At 34.5% G+C, this 23,075-nt stretch overlaps 1 protein-coding gene across 2 annotated transcripts; it reads left to right on the forward strand.

Annotated features, from left to right (window-relative positions):
• The first annotated feature begins 4,601 nt into the window (after positions 1 to 4,601).
• On the forward strand, positions 4,602 to 22,245 carry LOC120773577 (V-type proton ATPase 116 kDa subunit a1-like). Of its 2 annotated transcripts, XM_040102568.1 has the most exons (6): positions 4,602 to 4,738; positions 19,015 to 19,160; positions 19,265 to 21,151; positions 21,224 to 21,458; positions 21,540 to 21,711; positions 21,778 to 21,871. In XM_040102568.1, the coding sequence occupies exons 2-6, from the start codon at positions 19,044 to 19,046 to the stop codon at positions 21,869 to 21,871; spliced, it is 2,505 nt and encodes an 834-aa protein (XP_039958502.1). In that variant the 5' UTR covers positions 4,602 to 4,738; positions 19,015 to 19,043. The 2 variants fall into 2 exon arrangements, with proteins under 2 accessions (XP_039958502.1, XP_039958509.1); XM_040102575.1 differs by lacking the exon at positions 4,602 to 4,738 and having other exon boundaries at positions 19,044 to 19,160; positions 21,778 to 22,245.
• Positions 22,246 to 23,075: the final 830 nt, after the last annotated feature.

Below are 23,075 nucleotides of genomic sequence, written 5' to 3' on the forward strand. Positions count from 1 at the left end.
ATTTGTTTTTGAAAATTCTGACTACCCCTAACTCCTTATAGACACGAAATACTGTGAATTGTATGCAATTTACTAAATCTGAATAGTAAATCGATTTTTTTGTTTATAGTTTCTTGCTTAAATTGTCAGACGGCAAATACAGTTAAAATAATTTGATAGCAATATTTAATAAGTATATAAATATTAATATACATATGTATGTTTTTTCACATATTGCATCACATATTTATATTTATAAATTATTATTATTACTATGATTATAAATTGAAATTAAAAATAGTTACCTAAATTTAAACAGCCGCAAAAACCGCAAGTACTTTGTTATATAACTCGCTGACATATTATTTATTCCATTCATATAAAAATTTGCATTTTTAGTTTAGATATTAAATAAGTTTGTAGTTTAGTTTTTAAATTTTATTTTAATTATCTTATTAATTTTATTTCATTGTAACCTGAAACAAAGTCGTTGATGGCTTGATGCCTTAATTTTACATATATTCTTATTAAAATGCAAATGAAAAATAGCTCTAACTTTGTACACTTTGCGGTCGTAATTGCCACTCCATGAATTCGCAATTAATCAACTCACACATACTGATATTATAATTCGAATTACACACATAATATTTACATATATTTTAAATAATATTTATTTTAACCGTGCACAATTAGATATCTAATTAAATGAATTATTATTTTATAAAGGAAAAACTTACCGATCCAAACAGGCTTAGATCGCCTAATTATAATTTAATTCTTATGCAATGCTCTTGCCCAAATTCACCAAACTGAATTGTGTTAACACTTTCTTTTCTTTTTGTTCATGTTTATGTTTAATAAGTTTCTTTATATTTATTGTGATATTAGTATAATTTCATCACAATTGAAAATTAATACGCTATAACCTAAAACAGATATTAAAAGAAGCATATACATATGTATGTACTATATGTATACTTACCATAGATATTATCCACTCGCTGAAGAGGTAGCAAAAAGTTTGAAAAAGTTCATTAAAAAAAAAAAAATAAATAAATTCACTATCAACACTAAAATGAATATAAAATATATAATATGAAAAATACCAAAAATTTTTTCAAAATCATAAAAAATAAAATACATTGCTTTGCAGATTGTAGTAACATTATGTAATCAAAGTTTGAATGTGTTCATTTATAAAGCATTTCAAATATACATATGTACATATAGTATTTTATTTGTTATGAATTTGGAAAAAACATATTTTATTTGTATTTTTTTTCGAGTTAAAAACGGTAAGTAAGAAGTGACGAAAGAAATATATATAACTGTTCTCCTTTATTGGCGTAGACACCGCTTATGCGGTTATAGCCGAGTTTACAACCGCAAGCTAGTCGTTCTTCCTTTTCGCGGGAGTGGAGGCCTTCCTGTTCCTCTGCTTCCCCGGCGAGTACTGCATAGAATACCCTCAGGGCTGGAGTGTTTTCATCCAATGGGACGACGTAGCCAGCGTAGCCGCTGTTATTATATAATTACAATAATTTTTGAAAAAGTTACTAAATAAAGTAAAAACATCACTATCAAACTGAAGTGCTAGTAAATCCTTTGTTCACATCCTTCCAGACTCCTACAACAATAGTTAAAAATATATATTCGAGACAATGTAAAATATATTTATATGTAAATAGCTGACTTACGTGAAGAAGTACTACCAAGTTTATTAAAAAGTTCTGAATTTTATCACAAAGTAATGCCAAACTAACTTCTAAGCTAAAGTAATCCTTACCTTGCTCTCTAATTTATAATTTTAATTCAAAATAATTTTATCTGATAAAATTTATGCATGTTAATTCACAAACAATTGTGGAATTCATCATCATTTCCTGTATTACCTACTAAAGCACAGGCCCTCACAATTGTATCATTACCGCTGTATATTCATGCATCGATACTATCTTTTGATCGATTCGAAGCTTTCCGGTAACTAATTTTTATTTCGAAAATTTAAGTGATTACAGTTATTAATTGCATTCGTTATTAACTGCACATGCATACATATGTATATGTAAAAATAAACATTTGATTTATGTGAATAAATACATGCGTACATACTATAAATCACTTCTAAGGTAAATCTGTAATGCGATGAATTATAAGATTATTTAAATTCTTAAGTGTTTATGGCTAATGAAAGAACAACAACTAAGTGTTTTTTTACTGCATTTGTAGGCCATTTAAATTTTCATATCGGACTTTATTATTATAACTAACACATTTACAGGCTAGTAATTTTCGAAATGGAAGGTTTTTATATTTTGCAAAGATTTAGATTTGGTCTCTTGTAGCATCTGTCAAATATGTATATCCATCGATATGAATTAGAGGAAGAGGTACACTGGAAACACTTCTCCAGCCTGCTGAGTGACAGTGCAAGCATAACACGAGGAGATGGTGAACCCGATTCTCCAAACGATGACGATGGAGCGAACGATCCATTGCTTTGGCATAAAGAAGTTCAAATAGCAATTACCAGTCTGAAGAACAACAAAGCTGCTGGAACCGAACTATTCAAATGCGGCGGTGAAGAACTGATAAGTAGGATGCATCAGCTTCTGTGTAGTATATGGTCAAAGGAAAACATGCCCAACAATTAGATTCAAGTGCGTTCTGCCCATTCCAAAATAAGCCATACCCCATAATCTGCGCCAAATACCGAGGGAGAAGCCTCCCCAACATCGCATATTGCTAACCGTCAAGAAACTGATTGGACCTTATAAGTGTGGCTTCAGGCCTGGTGAATCAACAACTCACCAGATATTCACCATGCGCTAAATTTTTGACAACACGAAAGCGAACTGCTTTTATGCCGCTACGTCTGAATTTGGTATCCCCGCAAAACTAATACGGCTGTGTAAACTGGCGTTGCGCAATCCCAAAAGCTACTTCAGGATAGAGTAGGACCTCTCCCAGCATTTCGATTCTCAATCTACTCCTGAAGAAAATAATTCGAGCTGGAGATCTGAATAATATTTTTGTTCAGTATTGTTTGGTATTTCATCATGGAAAGACCTACGCCTGAACAACGCTTACAAACCGTTCAAATTTATTACGAAATTTCACGTTCTGTAAATGGTCTTATCGTCAATAAAATCGGCCTACTGCGCATACTATTCGCAACACCATCACCCATTTTGAGACCCAGCATTCATTGTTGGATAATATTCGACCGAATAGACTACGTCCAGCACGCAGTGAAGAAAATATAATGGCAGTCGTACCTGAGAGTGTACACGAAGACCGTAGAGAGTCGATTCACCGCCGTTCGCAGCAACTCGGACTGACGTATGGAACGACTTGACGCATTTTACGTTGGGATCTTAGATTGAAAGCTTAAAAAAAAACAGCTTGTGCAAAAACTGAAGCCGCTCGACTTCCCTAAGCGACATCGCTTCGTTCCATGGGCTCTTGGAAAGTTTCCAAGAAGATCTGACGTGTCTGGTTCAATGAGTGCTCAAACAAACAAAATTGCCGCATTTGGGATGAAGCTCAATCTAAAGAGAATGCAGCGCTGTCATTTCATCCAAAGAAGACAACGGTTTGGTGTGGTTTGTGGGCCGGTGGAGTCATCGGTTCATATTTCTTTAAAAATGATGCCGGTAAGAACGTAACAGTCAACGGCGACCGTTATCGCGCCATCATAACCGACCATTTGATGCGGTGCCACTTCCCACACATCTTATCATTCAATGGATTTATTGAGAGAACACTTCGGTGAGTAGATAATTTCGCGCTTTGGCCTGGTTGATTGTCCACCGAAATCGCGTGATATCACGTCGTTAGACTTTTTACTGTGGGGATATATAAAGTCTAAAGTCTGTGCGGACAATCCCGCTTCGATTCAGGCCTTGGAGCAAAACATCAAGCGTGCTATTCGCCTGTTATCAGTTTAAATGCTCGAGTGAGTCATCGCTGAATGGACTGAACGGCTGGATCATCTGAGACGTAGCCGCGGCCAATATTTCAAAGAGATAATCTTTCATCATTAAATTTGAAGTTTCTGTGTTTCTTCGTTAAAAAGTTAGGGAACCTCGAAATCAAATATTTTTTATATATATTTTTTATGGTCTCTGTCGTTTCCTTGTGGTTGTGTCAAACTTCGTGTTAAACTTAATATAACCTACACAGGGTATAAAAATAAAATAGTAACGTTTTACAAAATACATACATACATATGTTTGTGTCTATAAAATACCATCTTAATAGAGAACTATTAGCAAACGACATTGTATTGAGTTTTGGATGCGCTGAATGCAAAATAAATATTTATTATTTGTATTTTTTACGTAAATTATTAATATTTCATTCGCTATATCAATTCGCCTAACTAAATCGTTCTACTTTAGCCGTCCAATAGAGAATATAAGTAATATATTTCTAGTTAGACAACTACTAATGGTTGCAACTCTGCACTTAGTGCTAAGTAAGCATGATAACATCAGATAGCCACATTTTGGTAGCCTCTGCACTTCAACTGTCTGTGATGATTGTATTGAGCGATTATACATACACTGGTACATAATTATTGTAGTATAGTGGGGCATAACGTTCGAGAGCTGCAATCGAACGAGCAGACGTCTTTGTATTGCCGACGAGACAAGTTCTAAAATTAACATCGTCGGAAACAGAATTTGTGTAACGAAAATCAAAAGAAAAAAATATACTTTTGTTGTTTCTTTACGTTGAATAATTTAAAGCGGTAAGCAAGGTGGACCAGACCAGTATATAAATTATTACGAATATACGTATGTACATTTGTAGAGCGCATATAATATACAGGTGTATGTGTGAGTGTTTGGTGTGTGTTTGTATGTGCCTACACGTGTACTAAAGAGAGTCGATCGTCAAACCAGAATATTATCTAGTATACATTTACATATGTATGTATGCATGTATGTACATGAAGTGTTAAAGCGTGTAGTGAATTTTTTAGAAATAAAAACAATATAAAATAAAATAAATAAAAAGCTAAAAGTAAGAAATAAAACAGCAACAATGCAAAACAAGTGAGCAAATGAATAAACAAACCAATAACAATCGACCTGCTCTGGCGAGGACACGGTACGACGCGTCGTCTCACCGCTGGCCACAACTCAAATATTAACATCAACAAACTGAGTGCATTACACATATGTATGTACATACATATAAAAATATGTGCGCTTGTACATATTTAAACGCATATATGTTTGGCTTTGTACTTACAGCATATGTGCATGTACATATGTATGTATAATATATATATTGACAAAGTTTCTTTACACGCCTGTCACCCCCGTAGAGTTGTGCGCTTATGAAGGAAATCGTTTTATTTAACTTTTTATGCTTTCTTAATGAGTTAAAAAGTTTTTGCGGTAAAATGTGTGAAAAACAAGGCTTCGAGCGCGAAGTCCCTTACAGCGAGCAATAAAATATGATAGGAGAAGCGAGATATAGTATTTAGTGAAATGATTGGTTAGGTGATAATTGATTTCCTCGATTTTTAAAACTAAATAATTTTTTTTTAATAATTTTTTATTTTTAATTTAATTTTTGTATTATTTTTTTAATATATTTTTATTTTTTATTATTATTATGCTATTCTTTATTTTTTTTTTATAATATTAAATTTTTTTTAAATATTTTTTTTTTTTTAATTAAAATTTTTTAAGTTTTTTTTTATTTTTTTTCATTTCCTTTTATTATTTTTTTGTTAAATTTTATTATTTTTTACATATTTATTTATTATTTCTCAAACGAGTTGTTCTACTTCGCCGTTTTATTATAAGTGACCGCCGAATTCCTCTTCTTATTTTTACACATTTGTCACGCAAAAACATTATTGCAACATAAATGCCATATTTTGTATTAATTTCTTAGCCGTTATTTTTAGAAGCGAGCATAATTTTGCGGCGACATAGATATTTTAGTTGCAATTGGTTGTGAATATTACGGTGCATTTGCTTAGGATTAAAATTAGTAGAACACAAAAGCGCAATTGTGACAGAAAATTTTATGAATTTTACCAATAAAAGATAACTCGTGACATTTCGGCATTATAATTGACTTTGCTAACTTCGTGTATTGTCATTTGCAAAGCAAATACGCACACTTACACATACGCAATTGGCTACTAACACACATACATATTTACGTAAGTTCGTGTGTGTGGGCAAGTAGCGTGATCCCTGTAATCGCCTAAAATTACACTTATCTTGCAGCTTTGTCATTACTTTGTAATTAAATGACAGAAATTTCCACAGCATTACCTTGGCTGCAAGTCATGTGATCAAAGTAGATATAAAAATATACATGTTTGTATGCATAAATATGCCGCTGATAAGGGATAATTAGCTAATTTGCCGAAAAATTATGAGCACGTGATCTACTTATGTACATACATATATACGCCAACGCATGCTTGTGGTCGTAAGTGAAGCAAAAGTGCCTACTGAAACTATTAGAACTATTAAGCTACTACAAATATACTAAAAATTTGGCGATATAGTACATACATACATAAGTAGATAAGTTTATAGAAATGTGCCCAGACAATGTTGCCTCCAATGCAGTCCCTCATGACAGCGCTACAGTCACATGAGGTCGCAGACTGTTGTCGCTTAACTGACTAATGCAAACACACACACACACTCGCACACATACATACATGCAAAATATGCATGTACACATAATTACAAGTAAACAATATAGTATATACGAGCTCTAACTCCATTCCAGCAGGAGGCCTCCATATCAATCGAATTATTGAGTCTCGTATTTATCATACTCATAGCCAACTGACATTTCACGACAAGCAGAAGCTCGTTCGTTACCTTTAATACGTGCTATTAAAAATACGTACATATGTATATACGTGTACATATATGTATGTATATGACTCTGCATCTGGTTTGTGTTTGTGTTGTGTGCTGGGATTGACATTAGAAACATTCTTGAGTTTTTGATCATTCTACTAGCTGTTAGCTCACTGCTGTTAACGCTTGGCTTTTCAACAGCTGCCTAATACAAATTCTCGGTATGTGTTGGCAGTCTGGTAAATCAAGCAAATATGTATATACATACATAACTACATAGTTTGCAAATGTTTTTGCTAAAAAATACTTAAGCACATATGTTTGTATATGTATGTATATAATATACTTTATATATAGTACCGATTCGGGCAAATATTTGGCAAATACATACATACGACTGACTACGAATTGATTTCTTTGCAAGCAACTAACTCTGGCGGGTTCGTGGGCGTGTATAGGTACATACATATGTATATGTATGCATATGGAACTAGTTCGGGTTATATGGGGACTAGTTACGAATTTGGTAACAAAATAACTAGTTATAATGCGAGTACGTGCTGCAATTTTCGTATATATAAACACATACACATAAATGTCATATTTGCATACGGATGACGAGATTTATATCTACTTAATTGTTATATCGTGAACAGGGTATATTAGTTGGCCACACTCATTTTCTATCTACATTTTCTTTTGGTTATTACAAACGTCGTGTCCAACTTGATATACCCTGTTCACGATATGATAACTAAGTAGCTACAAATCTGGTATCTTTTTTAAGTAAATAGCAATCATCAGCGTGATCGATTTAGATCTGTCCGTCTGTCTGTATATACGTGTACGATTACTTCAGTTTTTAAGACATAAATCTGAAATTTTGCACACATCTTTTTCTCTCCAAGAAGCTGCGCATTTGTAGGAACCGCCAATATCGGACCACTATAGCGTATAGCTGTCATACAAGCTGATCGATCAAAATCAAGTCCTTGTATGGAAAACTTGTTTATTTGACGAGATATCTTCATGAAACTTGACATGGGCTAATGTTCAATGCAACGGTATATTTTCTGAACATATTGTTGAAATCGTAACACTATAGCATATAGCTGCCATACAAACTGATCAATCAAAATCAAGTTCTTGTTTGTCAAACTTTTTTATTGGGAAGCGTATGAAGCTTCGGTGCAACCGAAGTAAACGTAACAGTACATCCTTCAATTTAAATATGTAAATTATTCACATACATATGTACATATATGTAAAAATATGTAAATTTTGCTTATGCTTTCCTAGTTCTATTGCATTGTTGTGCTTTCAGCTGTGTTTACCCGCCCGCCAAAACATCATAGCGGCAGGGTGGGGTGTTTGACATTACGCTACAACCTTTCAATTTCGTTTATTTTTCCATTTGCTACAACTTTTCTATTTTCATTGCTGTGTTTTGGCGCTCTGTCTTATAAAGTTTTTGCATTTTGGCACGTTGTCCGTGGTGTATGTCTGGGCAGCATGCAGCAGGTGTGGGTGTAATTGACTGAATGCGTTTGTAGTATGCACAAGTATATAAATATAATATATGTACATACATATGCATATACCATGGAGCCGTGTACGACACAACAAACTAGTGCCGAAAGGTTAACGTACGCTGCAAGGGCAGTCTGCTAAGAATTAGTCAGCTGACGCGAAACGCTTTAAGGTCGTAATTTAATAAGCTTGCATAATTCTTATGACCGACCGTACGTAAATACATACTATATATGTATGTATGTAGATGATTTAATAACGTAGTCAATAATCGTAGTCGATATTAAATCATCTACTATGTGCATATGTATATTTATGTATGGTCGGCATAACTGTAAGCGTAAGTAGATATGTATATGTATATGTTTGTGTGTGTATACAAATTTTACCTCAAATAATTGCAAGAACAATTGGTAGTATTTATTAATAAAACCTGTGATTACATGTTGCTTTAATTGCGTAAGACGTGATGCTGTTAAAGCCACAAATGATCATACATACATATGAATAATTCGTATTTATATATACATACATACATATATACATATGTACGTGTATAAAATTTTAAAAGATTTTCAACACATACATACATATGTACATATGTATGTATGCTTATCGCTTAAATCAACATTACAAAGAAGAGAAACAGTAATTAGTTCTTGGTGTAAGAATTGTAATAAAAAAATTATTTTTTTCACTTTTTTAAATTAATATTTAGAAATTTTTTTTTTAATTAATATTTTTAATTTTTTTAAATTTTGTTGAATTTAAAAATAATTATTTCAAACATTTTTTTTTTGAATTTAAAAATATTTTTTTTAATCTGTTTTTTTATGGATGACACCCAGTTGTTTAATATAATTTGACATCGAACAAAGCACTGCTCGTTGCTGGGAGACTGTAAGAAGCAGCGGCTTGAGCTTTAAACTCTGATAACTGTAAAATAATGAAATAATTAATGAGTTTATGAATATAAATAGGCAAACACTCTGAAAAATAATAATTTTTCGTATTATTCTGATTCACCACCTATGAATAAATTATAATACAATACAAGAGATATTGTTTGAAATTACTAGTAATTGCCGACAGCAGGAAAGTATTGACGGTGTATGTACATAAGTATGAATGTATGTATGTACATATGTATGTTTGTATGTATGCCTCCACAAATACAAGCATATGTTCAATTAAGACAAGTATTACGAGTAAAAAGGCTTTTAAAATGGCAGAAAGTTGTGCTTTATTGTTAATTCATATGCATACACACACACACACACACACACACATATATACATACATACATATATCGTTTAATATGTACTTATACACATACAAATATGCAAATTAGAACTTAAAAACGAAGTTTCTTTGAATGATTTTTTTTTTTTTTAATTTATACTGGGAGTCATTAATGATTTGCCTCCAGCCTCACCATCCCATACCTACTGAAATGGTCATATGATGGGATAATACTTAATTATCATTATACATACAAATTTATATAATATCAGTGTGTAATAAATATGTATTTTTTTCCTTTGGCAAGTAAAAGGTAATTAAATGTGTTAGTTAGCACCAACTGGCCTCGATTTCAATTAGGGCGTAGGCGCTCCTACATATACACATACAAATATACAAACATAAATTCATACAGTACAGCATGTGAGTCTATAAATTTATCTTTAGCAGCTACAATACGGTTTTTTTATAATTTTTTATAAACATATGTACATACATACATACATATGTACGTAGCCAGATGTGCACAAACAATTTTGTTGAAACATTCTTTATTACTGCTAATTTCAGTGAACGATCTGGATCAATCGAGTAAGATTGCAGTTCTCAGGGGCGCCTGGGGTTCCGAAACACTTATGTTCTTTTAGATTTTTGCTCCAAAAATTTACTACAACCAGCCCTGGTCTTAGCTATCTTGTATCGTATGTTTTCCGCAAAAGAAAAATGCAAACTAAATGCTATCTCCTATGTTTTTACAGCAAAAATAATGCAGCTGTAATGCATTTTTTGTTAAATTTCTGATCAATCAGGCATAAGAATGTTGAAAAGTCGTCTCTAGACCTCTTTCGTTTTGAAGATTTTCAAGAGTTTTGGCGTACGTCTAGGGTACTTCTAGAATAACTGCTATTTATAACTAACTTCTTTATTGGTGTAGACTATCTTCAACAGAACCTTTCTCTCGAAAACTCATAACGTCGGTTAATCAGATCGGCAGGACGGGAATAATGAGTGACTGATAGAGTTTGATTTTTGTTCGTCGAGAGAGGACTTTACTTCTCCATTGCCTACTCAGTCCGAAGTACCACCTGTTAGCAAGAGTTATTTTGCGTTGGATATATTCAGGCTGACGTTATTGTTGGTGTTAATACTAATTACAATATAGACGAAATTATCCACGACTTCGTAGTTATGGCTGTCAACAGTGACGTGGCAGCCAAGTCGCAAGTGCCACGACTGTGTGTTTGATGACAGGAAATTCGTCTTGCCCTCGTTTACTACCAGACCCATTAGCTTCGCTTCCTTATTCAGTTTGGAGAAAACAGTTATGGCTTATTATATTGGATGATATTTTTTAACTCTGAAATATGAATTTTTTACAAGGAGGGTTCCAAAGTAAACAGGACTTTTTGAATCTAGCGTCCCCTGGTGGCGTCATCTCTATGTCGACTGGTGTGTTAGAATCTACTATCTTTATCGATTGTCCAGTGAGATTGTCTATCCCGTAGCAGAGTGCACGAATGGTTTCAACATTTTCAAAGTGGTCGTGAGCACATAAATGACGATTAACATGTGGGCCATTCACCGGAAACGTGCACGGTTTGTTCCGCACAAATTGCCGGACGACCAAAAATTGCTCAGAATTCAACATTCGATCGAAGCTTGTGACCGATTATTTGACCAAAAATCACATTTTAACTATTAAGCACTCCCCGTATTCACCTGATATGGCACCGTGCGACTTCTTCCTTTTCGGAAAAATGCATTTGCCCATGAAAGGAAAGCGTTATGCAGGCGTAGAGGCCATTCAAAAGGCTTGCACCGGCATACGGGGGGCCATACCGGCCAACGAGCTAAAACACTCGTTCGACATGCTTTTGGACCGTTCAAAATACTGTATTGGAGCAGAAGGAGACTATTTTGAATAAAATAAATTGATTTTGCCGAAAAAACCATTTGTTCTGTTTTTTTAAAGTCTTGTTTACTTTGAAAGGCTCCTTGTATACAAAATTAAAAAAAAATTGTGTGTTTGGCTGTAGTCGTTTAATAATTTCTTACGGTTTTTTCAAGGTATTTGATAAGGAAATTTGTCGTTCTTTTTTTTCATGGGCATTTCCGGTTGCTTTTATTTTGCTTATCCATTAGCTTTGGGAGATTAAATGCTAAACTTTTGTGTTTGTTGTGCATTTTTTGTAATTCATACTGTCATGTTGTATGTATGAAAGAATTGTTCTTGTATTCGCTTTTGGTTTGCGACTTTTGTTAGAGGCGAAAAACACATACGTTGCCAGTGAGGACGGAATGTTGAAGGAAGGCTTTAGCGATTGGCGCAGAATAATGTGTTTAGTGCTTTTTTATGAGATTATTTTATGGTATAGTTTTAGTGGTTTTGGAATTTTATTAAAATTTTAAATAAAAAATAAAATAAAGTAAAATAAAATAAAATAAAGCAAAATAAAATAAAATAAAGTAAAATAAAATAAAATAAAGTAAAATAAAATAAAATAAAGCAAAATAAATCAAATAAAGGAAGGGCTAAGTTCGGGTGTCACCGAACATTTTATACTCTCGCATGGTAAAGTGATAATCGAGATTTCATTATCCGTCATTTACATATTTTTCAAATACCGTATTTTTGTAAAGTTTTATTCCGCTATCATCATTGGTTCCTAATGTTTATACTCGTATTATACAAAGAAGGCATCAGATGGAATTCAAAATAGCTTTATATTGGAAGAAGGCGTGGTTGTGAACCGATTTCAGCCATATTTCGTACATGTCATCAGGGTGTTAAGAAAACATTATATACCGAATTTCATTGAAATCGGTCTAGTAGCTCCTGAGATATGGTTCTTGGTCCATAAGTGGGCGGCGCCACGCCCATTTTCAATTTTTAAAAAAAGCCTGGATGCAGCTTCCTTCTGCCACTTCTTCCGTAAAATTTAGTGTTTCTGACGTTTTTTGTTAGTCGGTTAACGCACTTTTAGTGATTTTGAACATAACCTTTGTATGGGAGGTGGGCGTGGTTATTATCCGATTTCTTCCATTTTTGAACTGTATATGGAAATACCTGAAGAAAATGACTCTGTAGAGTTTGGTTGACATAGCTATAATAGTTTCCGAGATATGTACAAAAAACTTAGTAGGGGGCGGGGCCACGCCCACTTTTCCAAAAAATATTACGTCCAAATATGCCCCTCCCTAATGCGATCCTTTATGCCAAATTTCACTTTAATATCTTTATTTATGGCGTAGTTATGGCAAATACGTGTACCAGGTTTCATCTTGATATCTCAATTTTTACTCAAGTTACAGCTTGCACGGACGGACGGACAGACGGACGGACTGACGGACGGACGGACAGACAGACATCCGGATTTCAACTCTACTCGTCACCCTTATCACTTTGGTATATATAACCCTATATCTGACTCTTTTAGTTTTAGGACTTACAAACAACCAAATCAAATAAAAAAAAAATAAAATAAATAAATAAATTTAATCGAGATGCCGGAAAAATGTCTTTTCAACACTCCAGGTATCTTTCTGTTCTTTTTTTGAGATTTGGTTTTGAGCTTCTTTGAATATTTTATAGTTTTCGCTCATTTTCAGCGCTTGTTATAATTTCTTCCACACTTGACTATTTTACAACGAAAATATTTAACTTTATATGTACATTTACATACATAAGTACATATATCATCAACCTTTCGCAACCTTTCTTGTAATGCGTGTCACGTGGTCCGCGGGTGCGGTAAGCATGGTAAGCATGTTTCACATATTTCTTTTAATTTTGTTTTGTTTTTATTTCGCCGCACCCAATTGAGTCGGCCTAATGCCTTTTCATACAGGTGGATGATGGTGGAGATGGCTAACATTTGAAAGCCACTGGATGCGCGCATGCAAGCCCTAAAATGTGTTGAATTCATTTAGTGCACACACATATATACATATATGTACATACATACATACATGTGTAGATATAAGTACAAATGTGTGTATATAAACAAATAAATATTAATAAAGCATGCTTTTTAAAACAAAAACAAAAACTAATAAAGCATGTTCGGTGAAAAATAAAAGCTTGAAAAAGAAAATGATTTAAATATAATGCAGTATATACATACATACATACATATGTATGTATGCACATATGTACTTATATTAGCCTCAGTCTTAAAAGCGTTTGTGCCGCAGTATACAAGGCAAAATTGCTTGGAATATTTCTAAAGGACTGCCATGCGGCATACTATATTGCGATTTTTTTGCCTGACACGCATTTAGGCAGTTAAAGCTCGTTGAAATATTGAGCTGAAATCCGTAGAAGCAGGCAAGCAATGAATTTCCGTAGCTTGGCGAGCGTCCATTTTTGGCGTTTAGTTGCATAGACGCCGCGAAGTTGAACTGGTTTGCAATTATTTGCATATAAAACGGAATACCAACTTGTTTACGGTGTCAGTTTGCTTGTTTTTAGCTTTTTTAACGTTTGCATTTGTATTTGTATCGAATGAGATTTGATTTCTTCTGTTTTTTTAATTTTGTTTGATAAAAATACACAAAGTTATGTATGTGCACACTTAAACAAACAATCTAGTTATTTATTTTTATTAAATTTGGGCAGCTACAGGGCTGTAAGGCGATTCGTAATTTTGTATGTTTATTTTGTACAGTGGCGCCCCACTAAGCGCACAAGGCAAATTAAGTGCTAAATAATAGCAAGTGGTGTGAAAATGTTTATACTCTTGCAATATAAGCAATAAACGGATGTTATAGCCGTTATGTTATATAATTTTAGTGAGCAGAGTTTTTGAGCGAATAAAAAATGCAAAAAAAACAATGTTTATTACAAAAACACGGAAATTGCATACATTACTTACACACATACATAGGTATACAAATATATGCGTGATCACATATACATACATACATATGTATGTATGTACATACATACATACATGTGTATTGCCGTGTGCACACTCCCATTAAATTGACTTAAAGATATTTATCGTGTTGCTTGACAACGTCAAGCGTCGATCATGTTACTAATATTAAGCAGAGACATAAATGAATGTATATATGTATGTATGTATGTATGTATATACTATATATTAACCCCTATATATTAAAGTTGCATATACACAATAATAATAGAATTGATAAATAATAACACAGGAATGCGCGTTATACAAATACATACATACGCATGTATGTATGTACATATGTACTTATGTATGAATATTGGCTGTTTATAAAAATGATTTGTACGTACATACAAACTATACATACATACATAAGAATAAATTTTCTATATCTATATGTATGTTAGTTCTGTCGCAATCTTTTAAACACCATTGCCTTGCTTCCGTGTGCGCTAAATTTGCCTAAATATGGCATAACGGCACTGTTATCGCAACAAATGCCGCTTAAAGCACTCAGCGATACTCAATTGTACGTACATACATATGTAGCTATGGATGAGTGCTAGCAAATTAATTTATAATCGACATTGCTATCTGCGGTATGTCTAATGGATCTCATGTGTATGGAAATAAATTAAAATTACGATTTTAGATATGTAACGATGACATGTGCTACTAAATACATATGTACATACATACATATATTTACATAGGTATAATAGGGTGAGCCAAAATAAAATTTTGATTTTTTCTTATAAAATAAAATTATGAATTTAGAAATATAACAATGTCATGTGCTAGTAATTATATTTACGTACTTATATTAGGGTGAGTCAAAGAAATAACTTTTATTTTTTTTCCTTATAAACCGTGGAAATATCAACCGAAAATCCAAAAAAAATGTGAAAATATCAACCGAGATGAGCAAACAAATTCTTAATATGTTTTAGTGTTAATAGGTTTCGCATTATTTATGATTTCCTTTATAAGTTGGACAGGATATTCCTGTAGGGACTTTAAAGATCTACGAAAAAGCTCGACTATATATTTTATTATGTCGGCTCGTTTAAAAATTATTCGAGCTCAAAGTCTAACCCTAAATCATAAGATTATAATTTTTACAATTTTTTATAATTTTTTTTTTTATATTTTTTCTTACAAATAATATTTTTATGACTTTTGTTGTTTTTATTCGATAAATTCATATAAGATTTGATTTCTATTTATCATACAAACAAAAAAATCACAATGCTCCACCTCTCTATACTAATATTAAGAGCTCAAACTTTACCAGAACTAGTCATGTCAGGCGATACTCTGACGGTAGTTAAGAAAGACAAAAATATTCCCGATTATATTTACGGTTTGTATTCCTGTACTCATTATTTTCGTAAACCTTTTATAAGTATGTACATATGTATGTATTTATAATGATCTGCAAAATACATATCTACAATCTCCAACGCTTGCTCCTTGCCTCATTCATTTGTAGCACTCTTAAACTCTCTTGGCGCATAGCTTTTATTTTAACTGTGATTTAATCTGATTATTACATGTTCAAAATGCCAATGATATACTTATGTATATACATACATATACACATACATACAACTGAAACAAAAACGCACTGTCGCTAAATTTTCATGGCGCGTGATCGCGTCATCAACGATACACACAGTCATCGGCTTTTTCACGCAAACGTCAGCAATTTGGCATCATCACAGACGCGGTCAAGTACGAGTATTTATGTAAGCAGACGAGTACATACATACACTCAAACATGCATATAGCAAACGCAGAAGAAACACATACAAACCCAAATACATGTATAAGTATCTGTGTTTGTATTGGCTTTTACGCGTGCGGCTGTTCGAAGCTCGAAAAACTCAAAAAGTAAAACTAAAACAATAACTATACAAAAAAAATAAATAAAAAAGTTCTAAGTAAATACAATTTGAGACGACACAAGTACTCGTTTTTCTGGCAATCAATTTTAAATGGCATCAGCACAAATACTTATGGAGCAAAAGCAACCGAATGCCTTCAAATAAAGATAAACCTATCGGAGTATACTTACATACATACATCTATGTGACTCTCATACGCACACATACACATTTGTACACATACATATGTATGTGTTTGTATATGTGCGCAGGTTAACTGCTTGACTAAGGCGTTGCCTTAGGCGTTTATTTGATCGACGAAGCTTCTTCATAAGCTTCACATGACGGCTCACATGACTGCTGTATATCTCTAGTGTTCTGTGATATCAGCTGACTCTAAAGTTCCGTTAATTGACTGTGTATGTGTACATAGATACAAATATGATATTTTTCCAACCCGGTTAATAGACAAACACACATATGAACTGGCAACAAGCAAACTGGAACTTTTAGCATGTGATACATGCACATACATACATATGTATGTATATGAAATTGTGTGTGCTAATTTCAAAAATCAACAGAATTAAATAAATATTTTTATATGTACATACATACATACATACATACATGTACATATGTATAAAAAATTTAAAGCAGTTTCGTAATACTCCAGTGGTGCTCACAGCCATGGCGATATTTTTGACGTTCTTAAATTTGATTCTTTTGCATATACGTACATACAAATGTACATATGTATGTACATATATATGCAGAATTGTTTATATACTTTAAAATTTCATTTTATATAGTGTAGCAAAGGTAAAAAAAAACAAAATTGCCAGCGCTAAGTCAGAAGCCATTATTCATTAGAGCTACGGCACCTAATCTTATCGTTTGTGCTGGCACTTGTGAAAAGATTTGAAGCTTTTGCAGTTAGCTACAAGTACTTTTAAGTTTTTTCTTATTTAATTTTTACTCGTTTCACGGACATTCATATAAAATAATGTATTTCGTGAAAATACTCACAAACGAAAAAATGCAAACCAGTCTGGGATGAGTCCGTCATTAGTCGTAAAGTAATATGCTTGCATATTTTTTTATTCTAAGCAGGGTATATTGAGTATGCCATAATGTTTGTAAAACTCAGAAGAAACCCATGGAGACCCTATAAAATATGAATATTTGTACATAAATGATCACCATGACGAGCTGAGTCGATTTAGCCTGTCCTGTCTGTATATGTATCTATATGCGAACTTAACACTCAGCTTGTTAGCTCTCGATTTGAAATTGTGCACACGCCCTTTTCTTCTCAAAAAACTGCTCATTTGCCGGAACCGCAGCGGTAAAATCTCCGAAGAAATTGTTCAGATCGGTCCAATATAGCTGTCATACAAACTGACCGATCAAAATTAAATTCTTGTACGAGTATATCCTATGAAGATACTTAATATTTTGGCTGTACCTAAAAGTTTACAGGAGGGACTAAAGCTTTTACGGACTAGTCACCATGTGTACCCTAATTGCCACGAAAAAGGAAATTAATCCTTTACAACTGTTTGAATTATATCTAATGATATATTTAAGATAAGATTACACGCAGAGGACAACCCTATATTATTAGACTCTAAGGTTAGGTTAAATGGCTGATCGAAGATCGCACGTACTTTAAAATTCAACTCCCGGAAGGTCGGGTGGGTGTCGGAAGATATGCGTTCCCAAGTGTTTAAGTCTTGACCTCCCAAACAGCAGTCAAAAAAGAAGTGTTGAATTGTTTTCACCTCATCTTCTTCCATACAGCTGCAACAGATGGTGTTTGGTAAGATTCCCAACCTTACAGCATGGACGCCAATACGGCAATGGCCTGTTAAAAGCCCCACAAATAGGGAGAGACTAGCCTTACTAAGGGCAAAGAGATAACTAGATCTCCTGTGATCAATCTTCCAAATGTGCCGAAGAATTTATGTGTGAGAACCTTTTTAAAAAGTCTTGCATTCGGACAAAGCCCGCCGCATGTATGTATAATCTCTAAGTAAAATATATTTTTAACAAATTTGGCTTCGACGAGATGTTAGTTCACGCAGTTGACTGGTAACTAAGCGAAAAAGAACTTGGCTACTGAGACGCCAACTATCGTTTATAATGTACGGTAAAAAGGCATAATTTCTTTTTTTAATAACGAGAGGCTAAAATGTGCTCGTCTTTTTAAATATGTATGCTATGTATAGTATATGAAATGTATTAGGTAAACAAAATATACTATAAATTAAATGCGAACATATTTCAAAATTTATAGCGTCTGGAATAAAAGTCGTATTTCATAAAATACGTATATCATATATATGTGTATCAATAAAACATATAATTTTATGTATTTGCATTCAGACTATACGACTAGACGACATTTTTTATGAGATTCCTTTGTTTTGGTCTAGGTCTGCAAAATTAATATTTTCTAACATTCAATATGAATATATGTACCTATGTAGTACTATATCTACAAAAATATTTGTTGCGAAATATAGTTTTAAAAATAGCATAAAGCCTCGAGACGTGTCTTTATTTGTTCATTTCTGATTTTTGTTTTACCTTTTCTACTTACAGTGGAATAGCGGCGAGACGTCTTCATCAAGATGGGGGACATGTTTCGCAGTGAGGAAATGGCATTATGCCAAATGTTCATACAACCGGAGGCTGCCTACACCTCTGTCTCGGAATTGGGCGAGACTGGTTGTGTACAATTTCGTGATGTAAGTACCGAACTTGAAGACGCTTAAGGTTTGTGCGTCATAGTTGTGCTTGAGCAAATAGTTGCTATATGAATATTAAATATTTTGGTTATTCCTTTTTTTAGTTGAACAGCAACGTCAACGCTTTCCAGCGAAAATTCGTCACCGAGGTGCGCCGTTGCGATGAGCTCGAACGCAAAATACGCTACATTGAGGCGGAAATCAAGAAAGATGGCATTGTGTTGCAAGACATTCTAGACGACATCCCCCGCGCCCCCAATCCACGTGAGATCATCGATCTGGAGGCACATTTGGAGAAAACCGAAAATGAAATTCTCGAGTTGGCCCAAAATGAGGTGAACCTCAAGTCGAATTACTTGGAATTGACCGAATTGCGTAAGGTGCTCGAGAATACGCAAGGTTTCTTCTCCGATCAGGAAGTGCTCAATTTGGACTCTAGCAATCGTGGTCCAAATGCCGATGTGGATGTCGGCCCACAGAATCGTGGTCGTCTGGGTTTCGTTGCGGGCGTGATCAATCGCGAGCGTGTATTTGCGTTCGAGCGCATGCTTTGGCGTATTTCACGTGGCAACGTGTTTCTGAAACGTTCCGACTTGGATGATCCACTTAAGGATCCCTCAACCGGTCATCCCATCTACAAGACCGTCTTCGTTGCTTTCTTCCAAGGTGAACAGCTGAAGAATCGCATTAAGAAGGTCTGCACCGGTTTCCATGCGTCCATGTATCCATGCCCAAGCTCTCATACGGAGCGCGAAGAAATGGTTAAGGGTGTACGTACACGCTTGGAAGATTTGAAATTGGTTTTGAGCCAAACTGAAGATCATCGCAGTCGTGTGTTGGCTACTGTTTCGAAGAATTTACCATCCTGGTCGATTATGGTGAAAAAGATGAAGGCAATCTACCACACATTGAACTTATTCAACATGGACGTCACAAAGAAGTGCCTAATCGGCGAGTGCTGGGTACCAACCAAGGATCTACCTGTTGTACAGAAGGCCCTATCGGATGGCTCAGCTGCTGTTGGCAGCACTATACCATCATTCTTGAATGTGATTGACACAAACGAACAACCACCAACATTCAATCGCACAAACAAGTTTACACGCGGTTTCCAGAATTTGATTGACGCCTATGGTGTAGCCTCCTATCGCGAGGCTAACCCCGCTTTATATACATGCATCACTTTCCCATTCCTGTTCGCTGTGATGTTCGGCGATTTGGGTCACGGTATCATTTTGGCATTGTTTGGCGGCTGGATGGTGATGTACGAGAAGAGCTTGCAAAGGAAAAAGGCTGGTGAAATTTGGAATATTTTCTTCGGTGGCCGTTACATTATACTTTTGATGGGTCTCTTCTCTTGCTACACCGGTTTCATCTACAATGATATATTCTCAAAATCAATGAACGTCTTCGGCTCAACTTGGCAGATACGTTACAATACCTCCACTGTACTGGAGAACCACGTTTTGCAGTTGTCACCCAATCATAGCACAAACGGTGTATATCCTTTGGGCTTGGATCCCATTTGGCAATTAGCCGGAAATAAGATCATCTTTCTCAATACCTACAAGATGAAGTTATCCATTATTGTGGGTGTAGCACATATGATCTTTGGTGTCTGCATGTCTGTTGTGAACTTTATGCACTTCAAACGTTATGCCAGCATATTCTTGGAATTCTTGCCACAAATTCTGTTCTTGATTTTACTCTTCGGTTACATGGTGTTCATGATGTTCTTCAAATGGATTAAGTACAATCCGAAAACCGCATTCCAACCGGACACTCCCGGTTGTGCGCCATCGGTTCTAATTATGTTCATCAACATGATGTTGTTCAAGAGTTCACCGCCATTGGAGGGCTGCGATGAGTACATGTTCCCAGCGCAACCTGTCGTCCAGCAATTGTTCGTATATATCGGTTTGCTATGCATACCCTGGATGTTGTTGGGCAAGCCATTGTACATTAAATTCACACGTAAAAACAAAGTGCATGTAAGTGAAAGTGCTCAAAGCAAAAATAATTTTTATAAACATATTTAGCTAAACTTCCGCTTTTGCTTTTAGGTTAAACATAATGGCGATTTAACCGGCAATATGGAACTTGCCGAAGGCGAAACACCAATACCAACCAGCCTAGATGAAGCCGATCACAGCGGCGGCGGACACGGTGGTCACGACGACGAACCCATGAGTGAAATCTATATTCACCAAGCCATTCACACCATTGAATATGTGCTCAGTACAATTTCGCATACGGCCTCCTATTTACGTTTGTGGGCTTTGTCTTTGGCTCATGCACGTAAGTAAACGCATATTTCCGTCTAACGTTCGGGCCCTGAAAACAACTTAGCTAAATGTGTATTTAATTATGTATTTGTAGAATTGTCTGAGGTCTTGTGGAACATGGTGTTGGCGATGGGTTTGAAGAGCGCGGACTATACTGGTGCAATTGCTTTGTATTTCATTTTCGGCGCCTGGTGTCTCTTTACGCTGGCCATCTTGGTAATGATGGAAGGTCTCTCAGCCTTCTTGCACACCCTGCGTTTGCATTGGTAAGTTAGAAACACTAGTAAATGCTTTGCCATTCTTCTAATGGTTTCTTCTTTCTCTGCCTGCAGGGTCGAATTCATGAGCAAATTCTACGAAGGTTTGGGCTATGCCTTCCAACCGTTCAGCTTCAAAGCAATATTAGATGGCGAAGAAGAGGAATAAACGTTGTGTCCTTCATATATAATTGTTATATATTCGCTTGTTCTTATGCGATATCAGTATTGTGGTACTCTTCCCACATTTTAAAGTGCCTTCCAATTATAATTTTCCTTATGTGAATTCCACGTCCGTCTGTGTCATAAGTGTCTATTACAACTGTTTATATTAGTAATTTGTTTTTGTTAAAATGTTTTTGTACGTCGTACGTCAAATTAAGTTTGCAATATGAATTGTTTGAGTAAGTCAGCATATAGTGAATAACTGTTAAAATACTATGTGCGAATTATGCGAGTTGCAGCACTAAAATATTATACAAGCAATTTATATAAAGTATGATGATTTTGTTTAATAAAGTTTATAGAAGAGAGCAGAGCAAATTTTTGATTATTCTTATTATTTTACTTTATTTTGATTTTTTTTAATTTGTGCACTCACCGCAGGTACAGTTATTTTTTTAAATTTAAATCGAGTTGAAAAATATTAATTTTTGATACGTGGAAAAATGCAAGAACCACACTAAAGTACCACCTTTGTATGTTATCTACTATGGTTCACATCTCAGACTGAAAATTATGTTCCTACGTTGTCTTTGACTCCTCAGTGTTTAGCCTGAAATGCTGGTGCTGCCTTATCAAGCAACCAATCAATCACAGCTACCACTGTCGAACGTTTGTCATACCTTGATTTAAATTATACATTGAAAAAAAAAATCTGTATACATATAAACATAAATATCTATAACCTGATATCTGAGCATGTAATATATAAAGCATGATGAACTACTTTCAAACAATCTTCTATTGACAAATCGTAACCACGTAAGAATATGCATCACTCATCCAACTATCAAATGGCAGTAATTGCTTTTAAAGCCAATGGCGCCTTTAAAACGTCTAGTTTTATAAAACTCTGTGTTTTTCTGTATTATCTATGCAAGTGTATGTCATATGAACGCAGCGGTCCCAGCGTCAACGTGACCACTTCCAATGCTCATCGGTCTGCATGATTGATAGCACTGGAAATTGTATGATTCCGTTAATGGTCATTTGAGATTCGAAATTAATTCCACAAAATAAATTCAGTGTCTATTGGTCATTCTGGCGAGGTGTTTGTAGCAAGTCTTTATTTGAAAATTACAAATCGTAGTTATTGTGTTTCAGAGTAAGTTTTTTGATGAATTGCGCTAATACAGAAATCTTTTTTATAT

The sequence above is a fragment of the Bactrocera tryoni genome, chromosome 1 (assembly GCF_016617805.1).
Source record: "Bactrocera tryoni isolate S06 chromosome 1, CSIRO_BtryS06_freeze2, whole genome shotgun sequence".
Classification (NCBI taxonomy): Eukaryota; Metazoa; Arthropoda; class Insecta; order Diptera; family Tephritidae; genus Bactrocera; species Bactrocera tryoni.

Bases quoted from the DNA above. Each gene is read 5' to 3' on its own strand.
- LOC120773577 (XM_040102568.1), top strand. From the start codon at position 19,044: ATGGGGGACATGTTTCGCAGTGAGGAAATGGCATTATGCCAAATGTTC. The intron at 19,161-19,264 runs GTAAGTACCGAA...TCCTTTTTTTAG, and splicing joins GTTGTGTACAATTTCGTGAT to TTGAACAGCAACGTCAACGC. The intron at 21,152-21,223 runs GTAAGTGAAAGT...TTTTGCTTTTAG, and splicing joins CACGTAAAAACAAAGTGCAT to GTTAAACATAATGGCGATTT.